Raw genomic sequence first — 21,130 nt, forward strand, 5'->3', positions numbered from 1 at the left:
AAAATAACGGGAACTTTATTTTTCCGTTTACCGCTCCATTTCATCACTTTTGTTGTTAGCAAAGTTTTCGTTCCTCGGCAGTCTTCGTTTCTGCTGCAATGAGCTGATCAGCAGGTGCTGATACTGAGACCGGATCATTTATTTATATGCTACGTCAACCCTGAGAAAGGACCGCCGAGTTTAACGCCACATTTGTACAGTGGGTTGCTGATTACCTGAAGCTTTTCAGGCCCCGAGGGTGTTTAATGCTGCTGGGAAAAAGGAACGAGTGGCAGGTCACTGACCGGTAACCTGTAACCAGGCTGCCGCAGGGAGAAACGCTGTACGAAACGAGGGTTTACTGGCAGCTATGCAGCTGGGACTCATTCCTTTCCAAACTATAGTAACAACGTAGATGTTTAATCATCTGTTATTCTAAAAACTTCAGAAATTACATTGTGGAAAGAAAACTTAAATGCAAACACGCTTGACTTTTAAGGAGTCTGACCCAGCTGGCTGCAAAGCCAGAACATTTTTATTCTGCTCCTGCAGACGCGCTGAGCAACTCTGCCTGGACTGAATGCTGCTCTGCAAGTGTTAAATTCTGAAGTCGTTAAATGAGAAATTAGTCAGGGCCATCGAGGAGGTCTGCTTTTTGCCTGAGGAAAAGGTAGGTCTATTTTGAGCACAGTGCTTGATTCCTTCCCAAATGAGAACATATGAGGGAGGCCTCGATGTGGAGCAGCGGCTTGCTGTGACCCCACAGCTGGGAGCAGCAGCGAACACAGGCGCTTCCCGCGCAGGTGCAGGCGGACGGTCCAGCGAAGACGCCCTTGGCGAGGAGAACGGGGTGTGCTGGGAGGGCGCAGGACAGCACTGCTCGCCCTGGTGCAGGCGCACTACCCCTGCACCCGCAGCCCCAGCAGGGCCGCCGCTGATCCCAACTGGGAAGTGTAGTCAACGCCCCGGGGAGACCGACCGGCAGCCCCCCGCGACGCTGCGGGGACGGCACCACAGAGACCAAGCTGGGCTCTTTGCTGAGAACGGCAGGAGCCTGAGGGGCCATCAGTCACAAACTGAAAGAGGGGAAGTTCTGGCTGGATGCAAGGGAAACAAGATCAAGATGGCTGAGCTTTAGGAGAGGAGCCGGCAGTTCTTGGGGGAGCTCTCGAGAAGAGATGAGACCAGCAGTTGTACTTGAATTGAGGGAGACCCAATTTAACGAAAGGAGCAAGGCAAAGGTGTATTGGGTGTTTCTGTAGAGTTTCTGGAGCATTTTTCCCTCCCTGTCTACGTGGGGTGACTGTGCATGCTGAAAGGTTCCCTACCTTTCTTTAGAAAGCTGCACACACAGTATGTCTCTGTGGCTCAATTTATGTCGGGAAGAACTATCAGGGCCTTAAAGGTAAGGGTTTCTGAGCACGAACTGCCATAAGGTATCAAGGATAAAATAATTCTCTGGTTGCATTTTTTTTTTCTTTTCATTTTAAACACACTGCAGCAAACCTGAAATGTATGGGAAATAACAATGAAGCACTGAGGACTGGAAACCTCAAAATATTTTCCCTTTAGGGTCTTGCTGGATATTACTGCTGTGTTCTGTCCTCTTCTGTGAAAGACACGCTGCTCACAAATGCTGTTTGTGTGCAAATGTAAACGGGAGGCGCAGCAAACACCGATGCTTCCCGTGCAGGTGGAGGCAGATCATCCAACGAAGACGACCTTGGTGAGGATGCCATTGTTGACAGAAAGGCATTCAGGCAGAAAAGTAGGAGTAAATCATAGAATCATAGATTCTAAATACAAGCCACCTCTTAATTTAAAAAAGAACTTTGTGAGTTGGCTTGGTCTCTGAAATATGTGTGTTTTTTCAAGCACTTTTACTCCTCCTTTTCAGTCAAGGTATACTTGCCTTCTCGTTTCAGAGTGTTGCTGCTCTAAGTTAAGGACATCATGTGAGTGAAGACGAAATTTTACATCTGAAGGTTATTTGCCGTTATTTCCGGAAGCAAGGAGATAGGGCCTGATTTTGTTATTTTGTTTGGCAAGAAAGAAAATTCCCTTTATTTCCATATAGCTGTTAGGGAGGCAAAGGGACAGCAGAAGTATCTTCTGCACCTTTATTCCCCCAGCCCCTGCCACCCCCAGCCCTGAGCAGTGCTGTGCCAGTGCAGTTAAAAGCTTCCTTCTTTTGACATCCACACCTTGGCATTGTTGGGAGATAATTTTTTTTGCATTTACTGGTTTCCTTGGCTACTGTTGAAGAAACCGTTGTTTTGTTTTTTTTTTTTTCTTAAGAGCTCTGTAGTGGTGACACCACTTGGAAAGAAGCAGGGAAAGTTTATGATCTTTTTCCCTCTCATTGCTCTCTGCTTGTATAACTTCAGTTGAAGTGTTCTTAAGCTTTATTAATTTTAATTAATTTCATAAAGTGAGTGACATTAATGAACTTTAAATACTGCTTTAAATAAGCTTAAATGTCTTTAGTTTCACATAACTGCAGAGAAAGGAAAATAAAGGCGAGGAAAGCGGCAAAGGCGGGCGTAAGGGTTTGGGGACGGGGGTGGCCCATGCTGGACTGCCGCCCGGCGCCGAGCCGGCCGGGAGCCACCCTGGCCGTGCTCTGGGTGAGGTCTGTCCCCCCGAGGCACACGGGGCTGGGCTCCTCCCGCCTGCCAGGCTCCAACCGGGCACCTTCCCGGAGCGGTGGCGCACACGCCGCGACGGCCCCGGCGAGGCTCGGGCTGCGGCTGTATCCCCCGATCCGGTTTGGGATCCGTCATCGCAGCTGTGGAGCAGAGAAATCCTTAACTAACCGTGACCATCGACCAAGCAACGCGCGTTAACTTAAAGGAATAATGCAAGAACTCCTCTGTGCCGCGTTTTTAAGCCCATTTCTGTATGCCTCTTTCTCCCAGCTCCCCGCACCGGACTCTCCGGGAAGGGGGGGTTCGCCCCCCTCTGTGACGTATGTCACACGTCACGCGGCCGGGCCTACTCCTCCTCCACACGGAGGCCGCGCGCCCTGGGTGTGGCTCCCCCTCTCGCCCCGCCCCCCGGCTGTCAGGGGCGGGTCGCGCTCTCTGCCAATCAGCGCGGCGGGTTTCACCCGGAAGTTAAGCCGCTCCCCGCCCCCGTTGCCACGGTAGCGCCGTGACTCCGAGGCGGGCGGGCGAGCGAAAATGGCGGCCGAGCAGCGAGGCTTGGGGGAGGAGGCGGAGGAGCGTGGCGGGCGGCGGCGGCGGCGGCGGGCAGCCAGGCTGTGGGCCGCGGTGGAGAGCGAGCAGCGGCTGGAGGAGGCCATCCTGCGGGTACGGGGCCGGGCCCTGCGCGGGGGCCGCGGCGTGGGGCCGCCTGCGGCCGCGCTGGGCGAGGGAGGGGCGGCCCCGCCGGTCTGCCGGGGGGCTCTGCTCGGCCTCGCCTTCCCCTGGAGCAGCTCCTCGCTGGCCGCGCCGCCTTGCGCGTTGCCCGCCTCCGAACGCGGGCGCGGAGGAGAGCTGTGGCGGACAGTGTGTGTTCTGGCCAGGGGGAAGAGGAGAAGCGCCGGAGAGAGCAGCGGCGGCAGGAGGAAAGGCTGGCGGCGGAGCTGGAGAGGCTGAACTGCGAGACGCTGAGAGACGCGAAGATGAGGCAGCAATTAAGACAGAACAAGTAACGCTTTAAAAAGCGCTCTGTTTCGTTTCACTGGCTGCTATTGTAAATCAGCCCCAGCTCTAAAAAGCGTGTTTGTAAAACTGTTCAGTCAGTTGTGTACCTCCTGCTCGTTTTTCGCTTCTCGCAGTCACGTTTTGGACTGAACCTCAGGTGCAGTAAGATTGTAGCATGAGATGCTTTCAAGCAACGGAAAGGGCGTTTTGGTATGCCACCATCAGGTACACAATTTGGTTTTTAGAATAGGCTTTAACTTCTGGAATTTGTGCGGCAGAGAAGATTGTAGCTGGAAGAAACATCGGGAAAAGGTAGATTTTTGAGAGGGCTGTGGCCAGAGGAGTCGCTCCGGGTGTCCGGGAACGGGATCGGGAAGGGGGATTGGAGGTGAATCCGGACGGCGTGAGGTGCTGTGGGGTAAGCAGAGACAAGGCAGCGCTTGTGAAAGCTGTAGCAGAAGTGGAAATTAATTTGACCTGGAAGGAAAAGTTTATTTTCATAAATAGTTAGTGAGAGGAAAACACTCTGATCCACAAGGCTTTCATTTCAAGTGTATGTTTCCATACACTTACGCGTATCTGTGAGCATACATGTTTACGTGTGTATGCATCCATTTGTATAGTTAGATGTAAAGTATGCAAAACTATTGATAGCATATGTATGAATGTAGGTAACTCTTGTTTTAAAACAGGTTTTGTTTTTCTGCTCTCTTACTACAGCAATATTTGTCATCTAAAATTGGATTTTTCCCTGAAAAATAAATTATTATTATTATTATTATTTTAAAATTGTGTTTGAGTAGTGATGGAAATTTTAGTTTTTCCCCGTAGGTACTTACTTCGTTGTAATAGCATGCATTTTTTTTTTTCTTGTTGTTTTTTTTCCCCCAGTCTTGAACTTCGAGAGTTAGAAAAAAAGCTACAAGCCGCTTATATAAATAAAGAGCGAGCTGCACAGATAGCTGAAAAAGAAGCTGTACAGGATGAGAACATGGTAATTAGCTTTCCAGTGTACCCCAGCGCCAGAGTGCGGTAACTCTTTGTAGGGATCGTGCTGAAAATGCTTCCTATGAAGCTGACGTTTTAGCTTTAGGCATTCAGTGTTTATTGAAAATGTTTTGTGTTATGAAGGACTAACTAGCTGTAAGAAAAAAGTTTCCTTTGCCAGTGTAATCAAAGTAGTAGTGAATTAAGCTGTATGAATGGATATGGTTTTTATTTTACTTGTTTGTAATATTTATCCAAGCTAAAAACTATGGTCTACTTTGTATAGTAAGCACTTGTTGTGGTGAGTCCTTACCTCAGAAGCAGATTGTTGAAAACGTTGCTACTATTATTGAACAGATATCTGAATAAGTTCAGAAATAATTGTGAGCTTTTATTTATGCATAGAACGATACTGGTGATTGGGCAGATGATTATGATTGCGTTAATATTTTCTACAAAATTCAGTTTACACAAATTGCTGTGAAGACAACACCTTTATTGAGGGTGCTCTTAGTTCTCCTCACGTTGTTTAGACACTGAGGGCTCCCTTCAAGGGTTCTACCTACTGAATTAAGCTATGAAGAGTGTTAAGGCACTATGTTTATAGATTGAGGTGGAAAACACTCAATTTTTGTCATGCAGTAGAATTCCTTTTTGTACTGTGTATTTTTCATTCCATGTTGTATTAGTGGGAGTAAAAAGGACCCTTGCATTGCTTTTTCCCCCCTATAGAAATGTGAGGCTGAACTAGCCCAAAAGATGAAGGAAGAGTATGAAAGGTTAATGAAAGAAGAAAGTTCTGCAGAACTAAGGCGAAACAAGGAGAAGATAATGTATCAGCAAGCACTGGAGAACCAGCTTGAGGAGCAAGAGAGGAAGAAGCAGGCTGCTTACGAAGAGTTTCTAAGAGAGAAGCTCATTATTGATGAAATTGTAAGAAGGATCTTTGAGGAAGACCAAATGTTAGTTACTTTGAGTTTTTATTATTTTAGTTTATTATTTAGTTTCATTATTAGTTTAAAACAACTCATAGAATTCTGTGTAGAAAACTAGTTTATTTCATGGACTAAGGCTAGTTTCAGTTTTCCTTCATCACGTGCTCCTAACAGGAGACCGACTTGCCTGGATTTTGCTGTTTAAAGATCAGAATGTGCTTGTAATTACAGTCAATCCCTTGTTCTCCAAATATGAAATCCAGCTTATTTCAAGGAGTGCTTCCACTGGGCCCATCTTGCTGGAAGTGACTGCATATCGCAGATTTCTGCCTCGCCTCATGTCCGTCCCTCTCTGTGAGACGTGTTGTGCGCCTGTCTCGTGGGCAGGGATAGGAAAGGAGGTTTCTGAGGACAGGGTGATGATGGGGTGGTGGGGGAAGAGTTCAGTGTGAATAAATAAAGAAAAAATGTAGAGATTCTGGTGCCATTGGGCTGCTGGGCTTCCTTCTCCTCCTCTTCCTGTTTTGATGGAGCATGCATGAAATGGAGCCGTAGTGAGTACTGATGTCTACAGTCTGTCCTCCTGAAGAAAGGTGCTAGACATGAGATGCCCTTTTTGGAGCAATTAATTCATAAATATTTTCAATTTGGGCATCTAGTTTCCAGCTGAATGGGTGAGGAGAGTAGTTTAAATATTAGTGTCTGGAATAGATTGTTAATGATGAGCACATGGCCTGTTTAATGTTACTCCACAGTATGTTAAATAATAAACATTTTTTTCCATCTTTTACAGGGAAAAACAACTGAAGTTAGATAAAATGAGAGAAATTCAGACATATATTGAAGAATTTAAAAAAGAAAAAGCCATCTGGACAAGAAGGAAACAGGAAGAGATGGAAGATGAAAATAGGAAAATTATGGAGTTTGCCAACCTTCAGCGACAAAGAGAAGACGATCGGATGGCTGAAGTTCGAGACACTGAAGAGAAAAAACAAAGACTTCAAAGCATGGTATCAAAACCTGAATTTGTAGAAAAAAATTATTGTATGCTCTTGTCTTTCATTGAGAAATCTTTCCTCCTTGTAACAGGTGGCCCAAAATCTGGAAAGAGAACAGCAGAAGCGCGAAGAACTGGAAAAAATCCGCCTAGAGCTGTGTCTGGAAGAACAGGCAGAAACAGAAAGGAAGAGGGAGATGGTAAGCGCTGGCAGGTAGATGAAGTAGTGCCTGTGTACTGGGGGGAAGATCTCACTTTCCCTGGATGACTTCTGCAGATGTATATATGGATATTTTGGTTTTTTCATATGTCACGTGTATGTTACATGTACCTGTGCATAAACTGCTAAGGGAAAGGGCAAGTGGAGAGGAGTATTGCAACTTTGCCATAATTCCTGAGGAACATTCAGGTTAGTGGAGCTGGCCTGGATGAAACTTTTATAAAACAAAATAGTTGTGTATCTGCAGGCAAACAGAGAATGTGTGGAGCACTCGTAGCTGTGAGCAGACTAATCTAATTTAAACAGACCAGAGAGGAAAAGTTAAAGAGAAAATGAAATTATTTTGAATTGCTAATCTAGAAAATAAGTATTGAAGGGAATGCAGGGGGCACTTATCTTACATAGTCATCCTCTGTCCCTTCACTTCTCCTGATGTCTGTGATGGAGCAGTGCTCCTTCGGTCTTTGGACGTTGCTTAAAGAACTTTTAGTGAGAGTATGTCCCACGCGCAATTCCTTCTGCAGCTGAGGATGCTCTTCAGAGGCCACGTAACTCCCATTTGCACTGCTTGTCCTCTAACAGTGCTGGCAGGGTTGTTCATGGACTAGTTTGGATTGGGTTGGGTTTTTTCCACACTTGGGATCTGGTAAGTCTGCAGTGTTGTTTGTGGCTTTGGGATGTTTTTGAGGGACTCCTGGAGCCCCTTCTGGTCTGTGAGCTGTCTCAAAGCAAAAAGCCTAATGCTGACATGGTTTTTAGCTATATTAAATGGGTTTGAATTGTTTTCAGTTCTGTTCTGGCACAAAGTGACTGTTTCCAACACTGTTTCCTAGATGTTCTTAGTAAGAGAAGCGGTTTGTATATTTACTTCATTTTTGGAGGGAAAATTCTGTCCTTTTGAGTTTCCTGTGCCATTCCTAATGTATTTATGTCTTAATTTGAGCCAGGAAGAGAACGGAAGGTTTTGAATACCCTTATGGTCCCCTTTATACTTTTATTTATCTCGTGAAGGAGAATGCCAGTATCTTTCAAGTTTAGGTTTAAGCTAAGTCAGTTGATGAATTGCTTGCTTTTTGCATGTCTGTTTGCTTTTTCCTGTGGACCCACCCACTCTCTGTTCTATCTTGCTGTGGGCAACACACAAAATGTAACACAGGCCGATATACCTCGCACTGTTATTTTTAGAGAACTGCTCAGGATGAGCAGTTGATTCACGTCATGCTAGTGGAAAAGAATAATCTCCTTTTGTTTTGGACTTAATTTTGAGAATCTTGAGACATTTGCCACAGTAGTTATTACTGGAGAACGCTGTCAGATACGGAGTGTTTGCTCCATTCATTTATGCTAGAAGGTAACAGCTACAGTAACCTTATTCCAAGATAAATCAAGTAGATTGGCTGATGATGATCAAAATTTTCCAGAGTATGTTCAGTAACCCAGCATTTTATTGCATTTCCTTTATAGGTAGAAATTGAAAAGAGAATAAGGCAACGCCTGGACTTAAGGCAAACGTATGAAGAGCACATTGCTTTAAAGAAGGTATTGCAACAAGCTACGCAAGACGAGGAGGAAGCCTTCAGGCAACAGATGTTGGCCAGGTTTGCAGAGGACGATCGCATTGAACAGATGAATGCTCAGAGACGAAGAATGAAACAGCTTGAACACGGGAGGGCTGTGGAAAAACTTATTGAAGACCGTCGCAAACAGTTCATTGCAGATAAAGTAAGAGTTCTCACATTTGCCTTTGGGTTGAGCCAAAGCGTTGCAATTTGAGAATACTTCTGCTATCCCAAGTGCCATGGCTATTGTTAGTAGGGAATTGCGGAGAAACGTGCAGGGGGGAAGCAGGCTTTTGTTTTGGTTTGCTGACAAGAAAAAAAGTATTTTTAGAGCTAACTTTCGTCGTAGCTTAAGTGGTCAGAGTCAGCAGCATCCCTAGACCCCTGTATACCCAACGCGCTCTGCAAATATCCCTTCAGGAGCCACGGGATCAGCGACACAACTGTTGTCTGGTCCAGCATCCCTGATGGGCAGCAGTGATGATGGTGTGTGAGAATGGGAAGTCCCACCCCTGAGCTGAGATTCTCTCTCGAATTACCATCTGAGGAAGAAAAGGCCTAAACTGAAAACAAGTCATGGAATACTATACTGCAGTGTGCAGACCTGTTTATAAGTGCAGTCACATGTGTGATGTGAGTTGCAATTTCTAGTCAGCAGCATGAGAATGCTTGCCTGTTTCTCCTTTTCCCGGATTAGAACAGCAGGGCAGGCACAGACTAACTCGTCAGAGCCAAGAAGGAACCAGAACTTTACTCCACTGCCTTTGGAAGGGCTTCTGGTATGAGACTGAACACGTACATAGCAGACTAGCCCCACGTCTTGCTGTTCAGTGTTCTCTGTCTCGGAGTCGTTTCTAGCTACCAAACGCGTATTGTTTAAACAGAGCTTTGTAGTTTTTTACATGCACTTTTGCATCATTTCCAAATGAATTTCCTGTGCCCAGGAGTGAGTGAGTTATTTGCTCCCCTAAAAATTTTTTCTCTTTATACTATGGTGGATATTTGTGGAAAGAAATGTTTACAGAGCCGAAACCGAACAAAAACTTGTTTATTGTAGGAGCGTGAACTTGAAGAAAGAGAGTTAGAGGAGAGAAGACAAGAAGACATCCGTGCAATTGTTGAAGAAGAGAGACAGAAACTGCTGAAAGAGCATGCATCTAAGTTACTAGGTTATCTTCCTCGAGTGAGTGAATTGTATTTTAAATGCTTTAAGCGTTTGTCCTGTAAGTCAGCATTCTCTTGGACAGTTTAAGGTGACGTTGCAGAACTGTGTATATTTCTGGAGTCAGTGGGTGTCCTTATTGTGTCAGCTCTCCTGTGCTCAGCTTCTCCTTTTGACTTTTTGTTTCTTTTTGAGTTGGGAAGCAATTTACAAAAATCTCTGTTTGAGGGGCTCTGGGCTCCCCTGCAATACTGGTACCTTGTGCAGAACTCGCTGAAAGCTTCCACAGCGCTTTGCACATCCAGTTTTTGGGATATGGGATCTAAGTTCTCAAGCAGGGCTTTTCTAGCTAGAAAGGGGTCTGCCATATCATAGACCTTGTTCCCACCAAATTTCTCAGTTGGGGTTTTGGGAGCAATTTCTTATGGTGTTGGCTGTCTTCTCAGTCTTCTGTTACCATGGAAACAAGGCCTCCTCTGTTGCGATGCAATAAACTGCAGTCCTTACAGAAGCACTTCAAAGCACTCTCTCTTCATCCTTGTGTTTTTAAAAGTTAAAAAGATGGAAGCAATTATTGTAACAGGAATAAACCACGATTTATTTTGTACTATGCTTCATAATTGGGAAGATCACCTGGTGGTACACAAATGAAGAGAGCTGCGTCAGGGATGTATAAATTCATTACATTAGGGAGGGAATCATCCGTCTATTTAAAGAAGTTCTTTTCTGCAATACTGGAAAACTGCAAATATAGTGGAGTGCAATTTTTATTGAAATATAACTTGGTGCATTAATTTCTAAAATATGGAGTGAGTTATTTTCTAGTGTAGATTTAATTAAAGGATAAGTCAAATTTGCAATATTTTGATACAGCTTTCTGGCTTGAATTTACTGCTGTAGGAAGTCCTGGCTGTTTCAGAGTGTCCAAGGCTCATACCCATTCCATGTATGTTCCGCTAATGTTCTACTCTGTTCTTTTCTCTGTTCCAACTGTCTGAATTGAATGGTTGTATCGCATTGCTTCGCTCAAAATGCTTACATGAAAAGTACTACCTGATTCTAAAGTGTCCATTGTAAATGCCACTTGTAACCTTTTTTTTTTTTCCCCCTAACTGCTACAAGGTCTGTTCTGTGGGTCATACACATTTTTAGCCCTAAAATTAATTCGGAATTAGAAATCTAACTAATAGATCTCTAACATAGATTCTGATAAGTTGTTCAGTTTCAGTTGATTTCCAAAATACTTTCTTTACATTGTCTTATTTCAACACAGCTAAAGGTGGAGACAGAGCCCCACTCCAGCCAGCGCCTCTTCAATGCTTGATTTCAGTAAACCTGTGCTGTGCTGGCTGTAATTGCTTCTATTAGAAAGAGACCGCAGATACACGTTGCCTTTTGTGTAGTGCTCGTGTTGGAATCTTCATGGGGTTCTCATCAGCATTTGCACGAAGAAAAAAGCGGCAGTTCTAGGGTAGGACCAAGCACACCAATGTGACTTTCATCTCCTGAAGTTTTGTGACAATTTTCTGGGCTGTATGTTTTGAAGGCAAACCTGGTACCATGGATAGAAGCTAATATGTTCACTTCCATAAAAAATGCCGGAGATCCATAATAATCTCTCTACTTTGTTTTACCTTCTGACGGGTGTTTCCTTCCCGTTATTGCAGGGAGTACTTAAAGATGAAGATGACATCAACATGCTTGGAGAGGAATTTAGATTGGCTTATCAGAAGAGAAGAGGTAATGCAGCTTCAGAAAAGCGCTGAGATTTCCCCCATTTCACCTCCCGGTTTGCCACTAGGTGTCGTCTGATTTCCAAGGAAAATTCCCATTTGCTGTTAACAGCAAGGAACTCCTTTTTGGAATCATTAAAAAGTCTCCATTTTAAGACTGGAGTTCTAAACCCATGAGCAGCTAGTTTTATTTAAGTGTATGTTGTACCTGCATTTGTCACCAATAAACTGCTGTGGATTTCTCAATTATTCTCAGTGATGTAGCAATGTTAAAAAGGTTTAACTCCAGCAGCTCTGCAGAAACCTAAGCTACTGTACATTCACACGTGTGTTTCAGTATGGACTGTAAGGTTCTACTAATGCGCCATTTCTGGTTTTAATTTAAAGATGTATCTGCGCTGGCACTACACCGGTAAAAGAGTAATGTAGGTGTAGTTCGTCTCATCTCCAAGGGGTAGGTCCGACTCCCCCCTTTCACTGTTGGTTCATGTTACTGTGCCAGCAGGCTCCAAGCAGAGACATTTGTCCATTTTGAGGTCAGAATCACCGTTGACACCTTTCAGTGCATAAACTTACTGTTTATGGGCCGTGTTCCTATTCAGTTACTCTGAGGCAGGAATCCCTTGAAATAGCTGAGGCTTGACAGGTTCGTGCAGGCAGCACAGACTTTTATTGCTCCGGTTCATTAATGTACACACGGTATGCTCAGCTCATCTGCACTCAGACTTTTGTCTAGTTCTTGATTATAATGGTGACATAATGAAATCTTTAAGGATGCAATGCATGTAGAGCTCCATAGCCATCACTCCTGACTGTATCCCAAAGCAGCAGCTGATGGAAAAGGGAAAAGCCAGGCAACGACTGACTATTTTCACCGTGACTAAATAAAGTAGCTGTTTTAAACGATACAGCTGTGCCAGGGTATGGAGTCTGTTTGGACAGTGAAGGGCAAATCTCACGTAGGTGTTTGTCAGCCAGGCTGTAAGATGTAATAGCTAAAACAAGTTATGATCATTTCTATAAAAGAGCTGTTGGTGCTTAAATTAGACGCCGGACCAGCTAGCTTTGTCAGAAGATTTGTTACAGAGAACAGACAAGGCCAATTTTCCAACCACGTGTTTTAAAAAGGACATGACATTTTCTTCTCAGCTGGAACAGTGGTTAATTTATTTCTGTTGCAACAAGGAATTTTCTGAGACGAATCCCTGATTTCTTTGGACTGAATATTACCTTAGAGAAGGTACAGTTTTAAATGCTAAACCAGAGCAAATTGGTAACAAAATTCACTTGTTGGAATATTCCTTGCACGGTCTGTGCTTCTCTACTCATTACAGTATGGACAGTTTGGCCTGAAACCAGTAGAAATGTGTTTTTAATCTGGTGTCGCAACAGAAGCTATCAGGCTTATCACAGTTAAACAACTGAAACATAAGGAAAAACAACAAAATCAATTCACTGAGATACACAGTTATTAACTATTATTATTAACAAGCATTCACAAACAGTGCTAAAATAATGTACTGTCTGACTTGTATTTCAAACAGAAGGGTGTGGGTTTTTCAATGGAATCATTAATTTCCCCACTCAAGAGCTTTCATGAATTCCTCTTCAGTAAAAGAAAGCATCTTAGCAGCTTCAATGTGCATCTTAAAGAGAAAAAAAAAATTAGGAGCAGAAGGTAAAATACTGTGAACAATCAATACACAATGCTGTGTAACGGGGATAGCTGAAAAGGGGCTTCACATCTCATTCTGGTTTCTGTACTATGGTTTTGATGGGTGTTCCCCTGTTTACGCTGAAGTTGCTATTCACACTTCTCTGTAAAAATTTATAGTGTAGGGATAACATGATAAATTTTTATGCTAAACGGTGCAACTTCAGCTCTAGTAAAACAAGACCGATAGCTTTTCCTGTTCTATTGCTTTAAAAATATCTCAGTTTTCATGAGGCATGGAAATTAACTGAAAATGTGACAACTTGTGTGACCCCTAAGGAATATGTCTAAGAAAACTGGTATACGTTCTTTCATGCTGGTCAATATACAGCTTAACTTTAAAGCCATTACAAATCAAATACATCATTAAGATTCAGCATGCTCATGCCTCTAATGTGCGTGATTTCATGTTACATAGTTTTGTTAAAATCTTTCTTTAACACTATTAAAAATTAACACTCAGCACAGACCAAAGAGTAACTGTACTACACCTGAACGAGAAATACCTGGAGCTGAGCGCTGGTAGCCGTGTTGCCATGTATCGCACCATGTGTCAACGGTCCCTTACGGCACATACACACACCCCCAACCCCCCACGCGTGTACACGTGTGTACGTTTAAAAATCATACAACAGCCTGAATTTGTATTGCCACTACATAGGTTAGAGCACATCCCTTAAAATGGAACACTGAAAGGAACAAACACAACTTTTTAAACATATGACAAGGCTATCTGCTGTTCAAATAATGCCGTTGCTTGGAAAAATGTCAGGATCATCAAGTCTGGTGTGAAAACAAGTACTAAATGGTCAGTGTGTGCAGAGAACTACCACTGGAAAAGGAGCAGCAGCTGGAAAGCCCTGGAAGTTCCCGGGGTTCCAGCTGATGTCACAGCAGAGGTCAGAGCTGTGCCACACATCCTCATCCCCATAGTGGAGTACAATCTCTCCTGTCATCATTCAAGGTGGAAAGGACCGTGTCCCAGCTAAACAGCTTTTACTGCAAATTTTAATAGGAGCGGTAGTTATGTTTTGAAGAACGGGAAACAATTCAGGTCTACAAGGAATCTGTTGTGGCACATAGCGTCAGTTAAAAATGACTACAAAGCGTGCTGCAGTTCCCACAGGCAGTGTAACACATCCCAGCCCTGTAAAGCTCAGACTAACTTCCTTAATACCTTTAAAAAAACCCCGAAGTTTGGGGTTTATTTTTTTTTGTTTTTTTATTTTATTTTTTATTTTTTATTAAATTCTCTCTCTCTCAATAGACCAACTGGAACACCAGCAACTACTTGCTGCCACCTGCAACGCACCCTACTACTGATATTTAATACCCTTTTGGGGATTTTTTTTTTTTTTCCCTCTAGCATGCTTTGTGTGGCATCGTATCCACCCCTTCAGGCTAGCGGTACATGCTATGGGCAGCTGAACCTGCCACACGACCAAATCAGGTTTTCCTCATTCATTCCACCAAAGGCGCGTGTGAAGCAGCCCTGAAGTTCTTCAGGTGATTTGACACCCATGGATTCATGTTCCAGATTACAGTGAGCTACCTCACGTACAGAGTGTATGTTCAGTGAACACTGTATTCTTTCATTCTTAAAATAAACACACAGCCTCACCAGGAAAACTGATACAAATGACAGTGTGCAATTCCAAGGATTTGGTAAATGAAAGGTGTGATGGAACTGTAAGACCTAAACGCATCAGTAAGTGGAAAATTATTTGATTTGGGCCACATCTCTTAGTATACGCTCCTCTCCTTTTAATGTGCTTTCATGTAAACTCACAGTTTCTTTCCGTTTGTACCATCAAAGCTCATTTGACAGGTGTGTGCTGAAAATATATTTTGAGACATGTAAGGTATTTACCCACTGCAGTGTCTGAGGTTTCTCCTTCCAAGTAAAACAGCCCTCCTTTTGAGGACATTAGTGCAGCTTTATCAGGTACGATAGTTAAATACATTTTTTGCTATATTCTGTCTGAAGAACTAATCCACTTTTTGCTGCAACACCTTTCTATGAAGCTGTATCACTAACTGTTCAGCAAGAAGTGTCAGCAAGTATTCTACTATCTAGCCTCTATTCAGCTTCAGCTTCAGCTGCTCAAGAAACTGAAAGGCAGTAGCCCCTGCCCTCCCTTTTATGCCCTGCGGGAGAGGAAGGGAGGGAGATAGGAAATTATTGTAGAATCAAATGCCTTTCAAAATAAGGCTGGCTGCAAGTGCAGTGCGGATGGGAACACCCATGCAGATGTTACTACATTGTGTGCGATTCAAAGTGTGCATTATATTCCAGGAATTGCAAGAGGATGGAGATCAACTCCCCTCATTCGGTCTAGTAAATTCACACCTAGGATGATCTCTTCTCTTCTCTTTCTGTGTGACACGAGGAGATCTGCACCTGGGCAGAACTGCATATGTACAGAACAACTCAGAATAGGAATAAAAAGAAAGTGTGTTAATATAGAAGGACACACTTCGAGAACTCAGGAAGAATGCAGGTCTGAAACGTAATGGCTCAGGAGAGAGGGCACACTGCTACAGCTGCTGATACGACAAGTATGATGCTGGTGGAGAAAAAAAAAAATAGAAAAAAAAATTCACATGCTAAAATGGACTCTACTGGCACAGCACTACCGGGAGCTGCTGTCATTACCTGAACAGTATTTGTTCCTGAACAAACATATTCTGGGTCCTAAAGGCTGTCAGTAGCAATCCTTCACTGTGACAGGGTATGTTCTGAGTTAGGAATGGAATCAACTCAAAAGAACATCAGCCCTTTGCTATAAAGCTAAATGTTAGCGATATGCACTGATAAAAGGGAGGCTGCTGCTCCCTTGCACTGAATCCTCCCAGCCTTGGGGCACAGTTTATGTGATTACTTTCCTTGACCATAGAGCATTGAGCTAGAGGTCAACTGAAACATAACAGTACTCTGGTCCTTACCTTTTGTCTCTTTAAAATATCAATTAACTTTAACTGCTTTTTAAAACCTGCCATTAGCTCTCCTTTTTGCTTCTGCAGTTTCTTGTTTTCTGTTTTTAATTCTTCAATTGTTTTGAATTCTTCGTTAGCTACATCCTAATTGGGAAGAAAAAGAGGAATGTATTATTTATGGAAGTGGTGCTTTAGCCGATTAAACTTGGCATTACATAACAAAATGACAACCAGTAGCCACACATGACGTTTCTGAAAATAAATGGGAGTAATCAAAACATTCCCACATCACAACTTAAAAAAAAAAATAAAATCTCAAAGATAACAGCCATGGTTTGCCTGCGTATGTATTAGGTCTGTGTGAGTACTCTCTTTTTCTAAACACATCTAATTTTCACCCAAATGGGGAAAATTAGACTGGCTATAACTTTATTCTGTACATGTCTCCCTCCTGCACAGGTTGCAGCCGTGTTGTCTGAGGTAACTCACCAAGCCCTTCGGTGACTTGCTCTAAGTTAATTTTGGGACTCTTTGTAAGAGACACAATGCTTCCAAAGCTGATAAAGCCTTTTGTCTCATTCCAGCACTACTGAGTCATCACAGGTTGGAGCTTGTTTTCCTAATCCACTGTACCTTGTTACTTTGCTTCAGTTTATTCAGCTCCACTTTACACCTTTCTGCGTCTTCCAGGGCCCTGTTTAAGCGAACCTCTGTTGCGCTCTGACTCCGTGCAGCCTGTTTTTGTATACACTTTAGACTCTCCAGCTCCTATTTAGGAAGCAAAAAGATAAAAACAAACATTATGAATAATGGTATTTTAATGCATCCCATATAGACAACACATTTACAGCAAGGCTCAGTCTGTGGACTTCTTGGCCTGCAGACAGGTTGTGTCTCAAAAGACCATTAATTCCACTGTTAAAACATCCTCTTCTCCTTTGAAATCTTTCAGAGACCTTTCTCATCTTTGCTTTAAACTTCTCTTACAGTAATTGTGGAGCTGATCATGTCAGACCACAGGACTGACTGAAAAACCTTGTACGCTCAGTCAGAAAAAGAGAAAAAAATGTCAGTATGGCCACTCCTTGGCAGATTTTGCAACGGTGGCCGGTATTCCCAGCAGCTTCTTCCCACCTCTTCCTTTTACCTCTTTTCCCCAGAGATTGCCACATGTAATTACCAACAAAAAGTTAAAACAGCCTACTGAAGATGGCTGAGGGTAGCAACTATTTAATCTAGCAGAAAATAGTTCATCAAGTGTTTATGGCAACAATCAAAACAGTTCCTTCTTATCTCTGACGACAGTCTTTCATAGCGCGTAAGGGGGGAAATTAGAAAAAGAGACCAAGTTGAGAAACAGAATAATGAGATTAGGCATCAGGGAATACAGATAAAAGACAAAGCAGAAGAAATAAACAATTCTGGCAGAAAGAGCACATCATTTGTGAAATAGGCTTTTTTTAAAAAGACTATCACTTTTTTACTAATGGGCACAGACAGATTCTTTTAACCAAATCACAGCAGAGAGGCTTGCTGTTAACCTTTTATCCTCAGATTGCCTTATTTGTGAGTAATTGTTCTATTTTCTCAGTTGCACACCAGCTCTTGTGGTGGTTACTTCTGATTTCTACATCACTTATCGAAGAAATGCACAGCAATTTCCAAGTGTATGCAGCAAAGACATTACAGTAAAGTTATGACCGAATCTGGTATTTCTGGGAAGCTTTGGATCTTCTCCAAAATGGATGAAGAAAACAGGACAGTACGATACATCTCACTAACCCTCCAAAATTCTGTTGGTGAACGTGCCTCCTCCAGGAGCTCACGAAAACAGATGTCGCTTCAACATTTTTATTTTGTCTCTAACCTGTCCACTGGACCAATTGAAAAAAGACAGGTAAACGCCTGGCTCGTAGGGCAGCAGAGCCTCTCCCTGGAACACGTGCACATGCATCACCAGGAAATGCAAATCTGCTGCTGGTAACTGACCCCCAGGTTTCCAAAGAAAACAAGCTGCACAGCATGCAGACTCTTTGTCTTGTATTGAGACGACGGAGCTGTAAATAGGGTCAACTAAATCTTTCATGCTATGTATTTTATTCTGCATTAACATGAAACCTTTGGAATATATCCTTTCAAGCACTTAAGGACAAAAAAAAAATCTGCATGCAATGCAAATTATGTATCAGCTGATCATATAATTTAATGAAAGAATTCTAATAATTCTTTAGGGCTTTTTGGTATTTACTGTCATATACAATACCTTATCAAGAATTTTTTTTGCAAATCATCCAGTGAGGGTATATTGTTAAATATATTAAACTCCAAGTTTTTCATCTTAAAAATGCCTGAAATCAGTATTTTCTTTTGTAAGTAGGCAAGGTTTCTTCAAGTAAAAGCTGGAGTAATTTTCTCCTGTGTTTCTCTAAGAAGGAGAAACACTACTGTCTTGTGAAACTTCATCCCATTTCAATCTCTTGATTTCTCTCCCCTGTCCCCGCCTGTCCGAGGCACTTGAGTGTCAGTAGGGGGTGTGACACCAGCGAGCTCTGTAAGTAACCCTTACAGAAAGGGTTACCCTTACAGGAGGAAAGCAGGCTTGCTTTCCTCCCAGTAGCAAGGGCACACAGCACTTCTATCTTTAGAAAGCTCAGCAACACCTGTCCACCCCTAAAAACATTTGAGAGATAATGTCTGCTTAACATCAAGCCCTTCTTTAAGGGAAATTATCAAACCCTTGCACAGAGCCTTAAAAGGAATAAGAGCCCAACTCTGCTGTTTCCCTGGCCTTTACCCAACATTACAGCCAGACTGAATTAACAAGTGAGAGAACACGGAGGAAGGAATGTTCTTACAGACAGGTGGTGAAAAAGGACAGGCAAGGTGTTACCGTTTATTAGATTAACTAGATGGGGGGGGGGGGGGGGGGAAGAGGAATACTGGAAATAAGAGGACAGAAGTTTGGGGGAGCATCAGAATTCAGCTGCTGCCTGAGGTAGGTGTCCAAGCAGAAACCTTCAGAGACCAAAAACCAAAAGAACAAAATGTAAAAATAACAAACTAATTACCACGTTTCAGGTAAATTGTGAAAACTAGGTGAGAATCTTTGCCTAGGCACATATGAAAAAAAAACACAACTAAAAAAAAAGCAACAGCTGGCAGGATTAATGAAATTGTGTAAATTGTTGAAAATCTAAGGAAGCTTGGGAAAGCATGTATCAACTTAAGTCTTCTACAATTTATGTTGCAACAGAAATCATAACAAAAGCAATAAAAGCCCAAAAACCTGAGGTTATGTTTGTTCTATCCCAATTACACAGAAAACTTTCTCTAGGCTGAAAGTATGAGTCTTGAGATTTTACCCCTTTTAGCACTGGCCCACGATCACAGGAAACTGTTTTTAAACATATGTGTAGAATTAATCTACAACTAAGTTGATTATATAGTGTTGAATAATCCTTTATACCTAAAGAATAAAAGAGTTTTCAGATTGCTAAGTCCATAGGAAATTTAAGCAGTTATTGCAAAATGATTTTTAAATGCATGGGTTTGGCAGTTAGATAACTTTTTATACCACAAAAAAATATGTAAAACAATTTCTGAATTAGCAGAGAACCATTCATTACATATACCTGCCTTTTTTGCCTTCTCAGTATTTTAAAGAACTACCACTCTTTGTCATGACCATGTCTGATCAGTAACCTTGCAAAATTCTAGAGAACAACCTATCGGGAATAATCAAGCAACTGAGGATGGTCGATCCAGAGCAAAGACAAGCGAGGAAAGTGACAACAATAGCTGTAGGGTAGAAGTGAACAAACTTTTAATGACAACAGATCTCCCAAACACCGGGATGAACGTTCTCACGGTGACTGTACAAGAGCCAGCACAGAATACTTAAGGAAATTACGGAAATTGCCATCACAGAAGGCTTTAAGTACAGGTTAAGTAAACATGTCCAGGATGGTTTGGATAGAACCCATCCTGCCTTAGTTTAAGAGAATGGACTAAATGCCTTTGTAAGTCTCCCGACGAGTAGTACGGGAGAGTACTACTATTGAATATTTTTCCTGACAGAATCAACAACCAGGGCACTTATTAAAGGGAACTTAAAACCTCCAAGTATCTGCACAAAAGAACACACAAACTTAGACCATTTTAGTTTGAAAATGTCAGATCTATACAACGATGACATGCTTAAGACAAAAGCATGTCTATACAAATGCATAGTATGATTTAATGGCAGTATAATGAGACCTCATCAGGCTGAGTTGTGTTCTGTTCTCCCCAAATTTTTAAGTGAAGCATTCTCGTGGTTATACCACACGTACTACACAACAGTACGTGTATTACATGATTTTGAAGTCAACCTCTCTAGCTCGGAGTAATTAAAGAGAAACACATGCTGCTCTTCGATTAAGTTCCAAACAAACAAAGCTGTGTATGCAGGCCATCTGCTACAACGAGGCACGTAGACAATTTTGCATATGTGGCCTGCAGCAGGAGCCAGGTTAAATCTGATTCATCCAAATTGGAGCGGCTGGTTCTCAAACAATCCATTTTCAAGAACAAAGACACATCCTTTCCTCTACCTGCAGAAGATACTAATATAAGCTGCAGGTGGGGGGTTTTTTTTGTTTTTGTTTTTTTTTTTTAATGTTCACCAGGTTCTACAGTTTACAATAAAACTCTTATTACCACAAGTAATTTTAAACAGTTATAATTAAAACCAGAAAAATGAAATTTCCCTGTATTTTTTAAGATTCCTTTGTTTCTGAAAAGGTTGTTTTGTCTCTTGCAGGTCTTTTACACAAGAATTTTATTTTAAAATACAGAAAGAAGCAGAAAAGCAATTAGCAAAGTACATTATTTCTTCCTTTAAAAAAAAAAGTTATCAAACCATTTATAAATACAATTTTTAAAGCTGTTACCAGAAATTGAAACGCTAATGGGATCACTGGCTATGAATCTATCAAACTAGGGTAGGGAGGGTGATTTGATGCATGTTTTCCCTTTCATGAGACAAATGAGACTAATATCTGCAATACCTTTTCTAGCGCAACGACCTCTTGTTGTAATCCTTCACTTTTTTTGTTTGCTTCTTGTGACAACATTTTGTACTTTTCAGTCTGAGAATGTTGCACACTGATTGTTTGTTGCAGTCTGGAGTTTTCCTCTTTAGTATCTCTGAGCTGAGATTTTAAATTCTGATTTTCATCATCCTGTTTGACAGTAATTAGTAAAAAACCCAAGTAAATTA

The 21,130-nt window shown here is 42.3% G+C and overlaps 2 protein-coding genes across 2 annotated transcripts in view; one reads left to right on the plus strand and one right to left on the minus strand.

The window, feature by feature from the left end:
• Positions 1-3,161: 3,161 nt before the first annotated feature.
• On the plus strand, positions 3,162-11,465 carry MNS1 (meiosis specific nuclear structural 1). Its single transcript, XM_086757034.1, has 9 exons — positions 3,162-3,290; positions 3,506-3,630; positions 4,518-4,620; positions 5,346-5,575; positions 6,342-6,558; positions 6,638-6,745; positions 8,230-8,487; positions 9,382-9,507; positions 11,154-11,465. The coding sequence occupies exons 1-9, from the start codon at positions 3,162-3,164 to the stop codon at positions 11,250-11,252; spliced, it is 1,395 nt and encodes a 464-aa protein (XP_086613160.1). The 3' UTR covers positions 11,253-11,465.
• A 405-nt stretch (positions 11,466-11,870) lies between these two features.
• TEX9 (testis expressed 9) overlaps positions 11,871-21,130 on the minus strand; it is a gene marked incomplete at its 5' end in the record, with an annotated part of 35,009 nt that continues 25,749 nt past the window's right edge. Inside the window, 4 exons of the mRNA XM_086757567.1 lie at positions 11,871-12,865; positions 15,880-16,014; positions 16,504-16,638; positions 20,919-21,092. Coding sequence (XP_086613693.1) covers positions 12,791-12,865; positions 15,880-16,014; positions 16,504-16,638; positions 20,919-21,092 — 519 coding nt within the window. The remainder of the gene's footprint in view (positions 12,866-15,879; positions 16,015-16,503; positions 16,639-20,918; positions 21,093-21,130) is intronic.

This window comes from Chlamydotis macqueenii, chromosome 12, assembly GCF_036417535.1.
Source record: "Chlamydotis macqueenii isolate bChlMac1 chromosome 12, bChlMac1.mat, whole genome shotgun sequence".
Lineage (NCBI taxonomy): Eukaryota > Metazoa > Chordata > Aves > Otidiformes > Otididae > Chlamydotis > Chlamydotis macqueenii.

Coding starts and splice junctions, on each gene's coding strand:
- MNS1 (XM_086757034.1), top strand. CDS start 3,162: ATGGCGGCCGAGCAGCGAGGCTTGGGGGAGGAGGCGGAGGAGCGTGGC. Junction 6,559..6,637: donor AACAAAGACTTCAAAGCATG/GTATCAAAACCT, acceptor TCCTTGTAACAG/GTGGCCCAAAATCTGGAAAG. Junction 6,746..8,229: donor CAGAAAGGAAGAGGGAGATG/GTAAGCGCTGGC, acceptor TTTCCTTTATAG/GTAGAAATTGAAAAGAGAAT.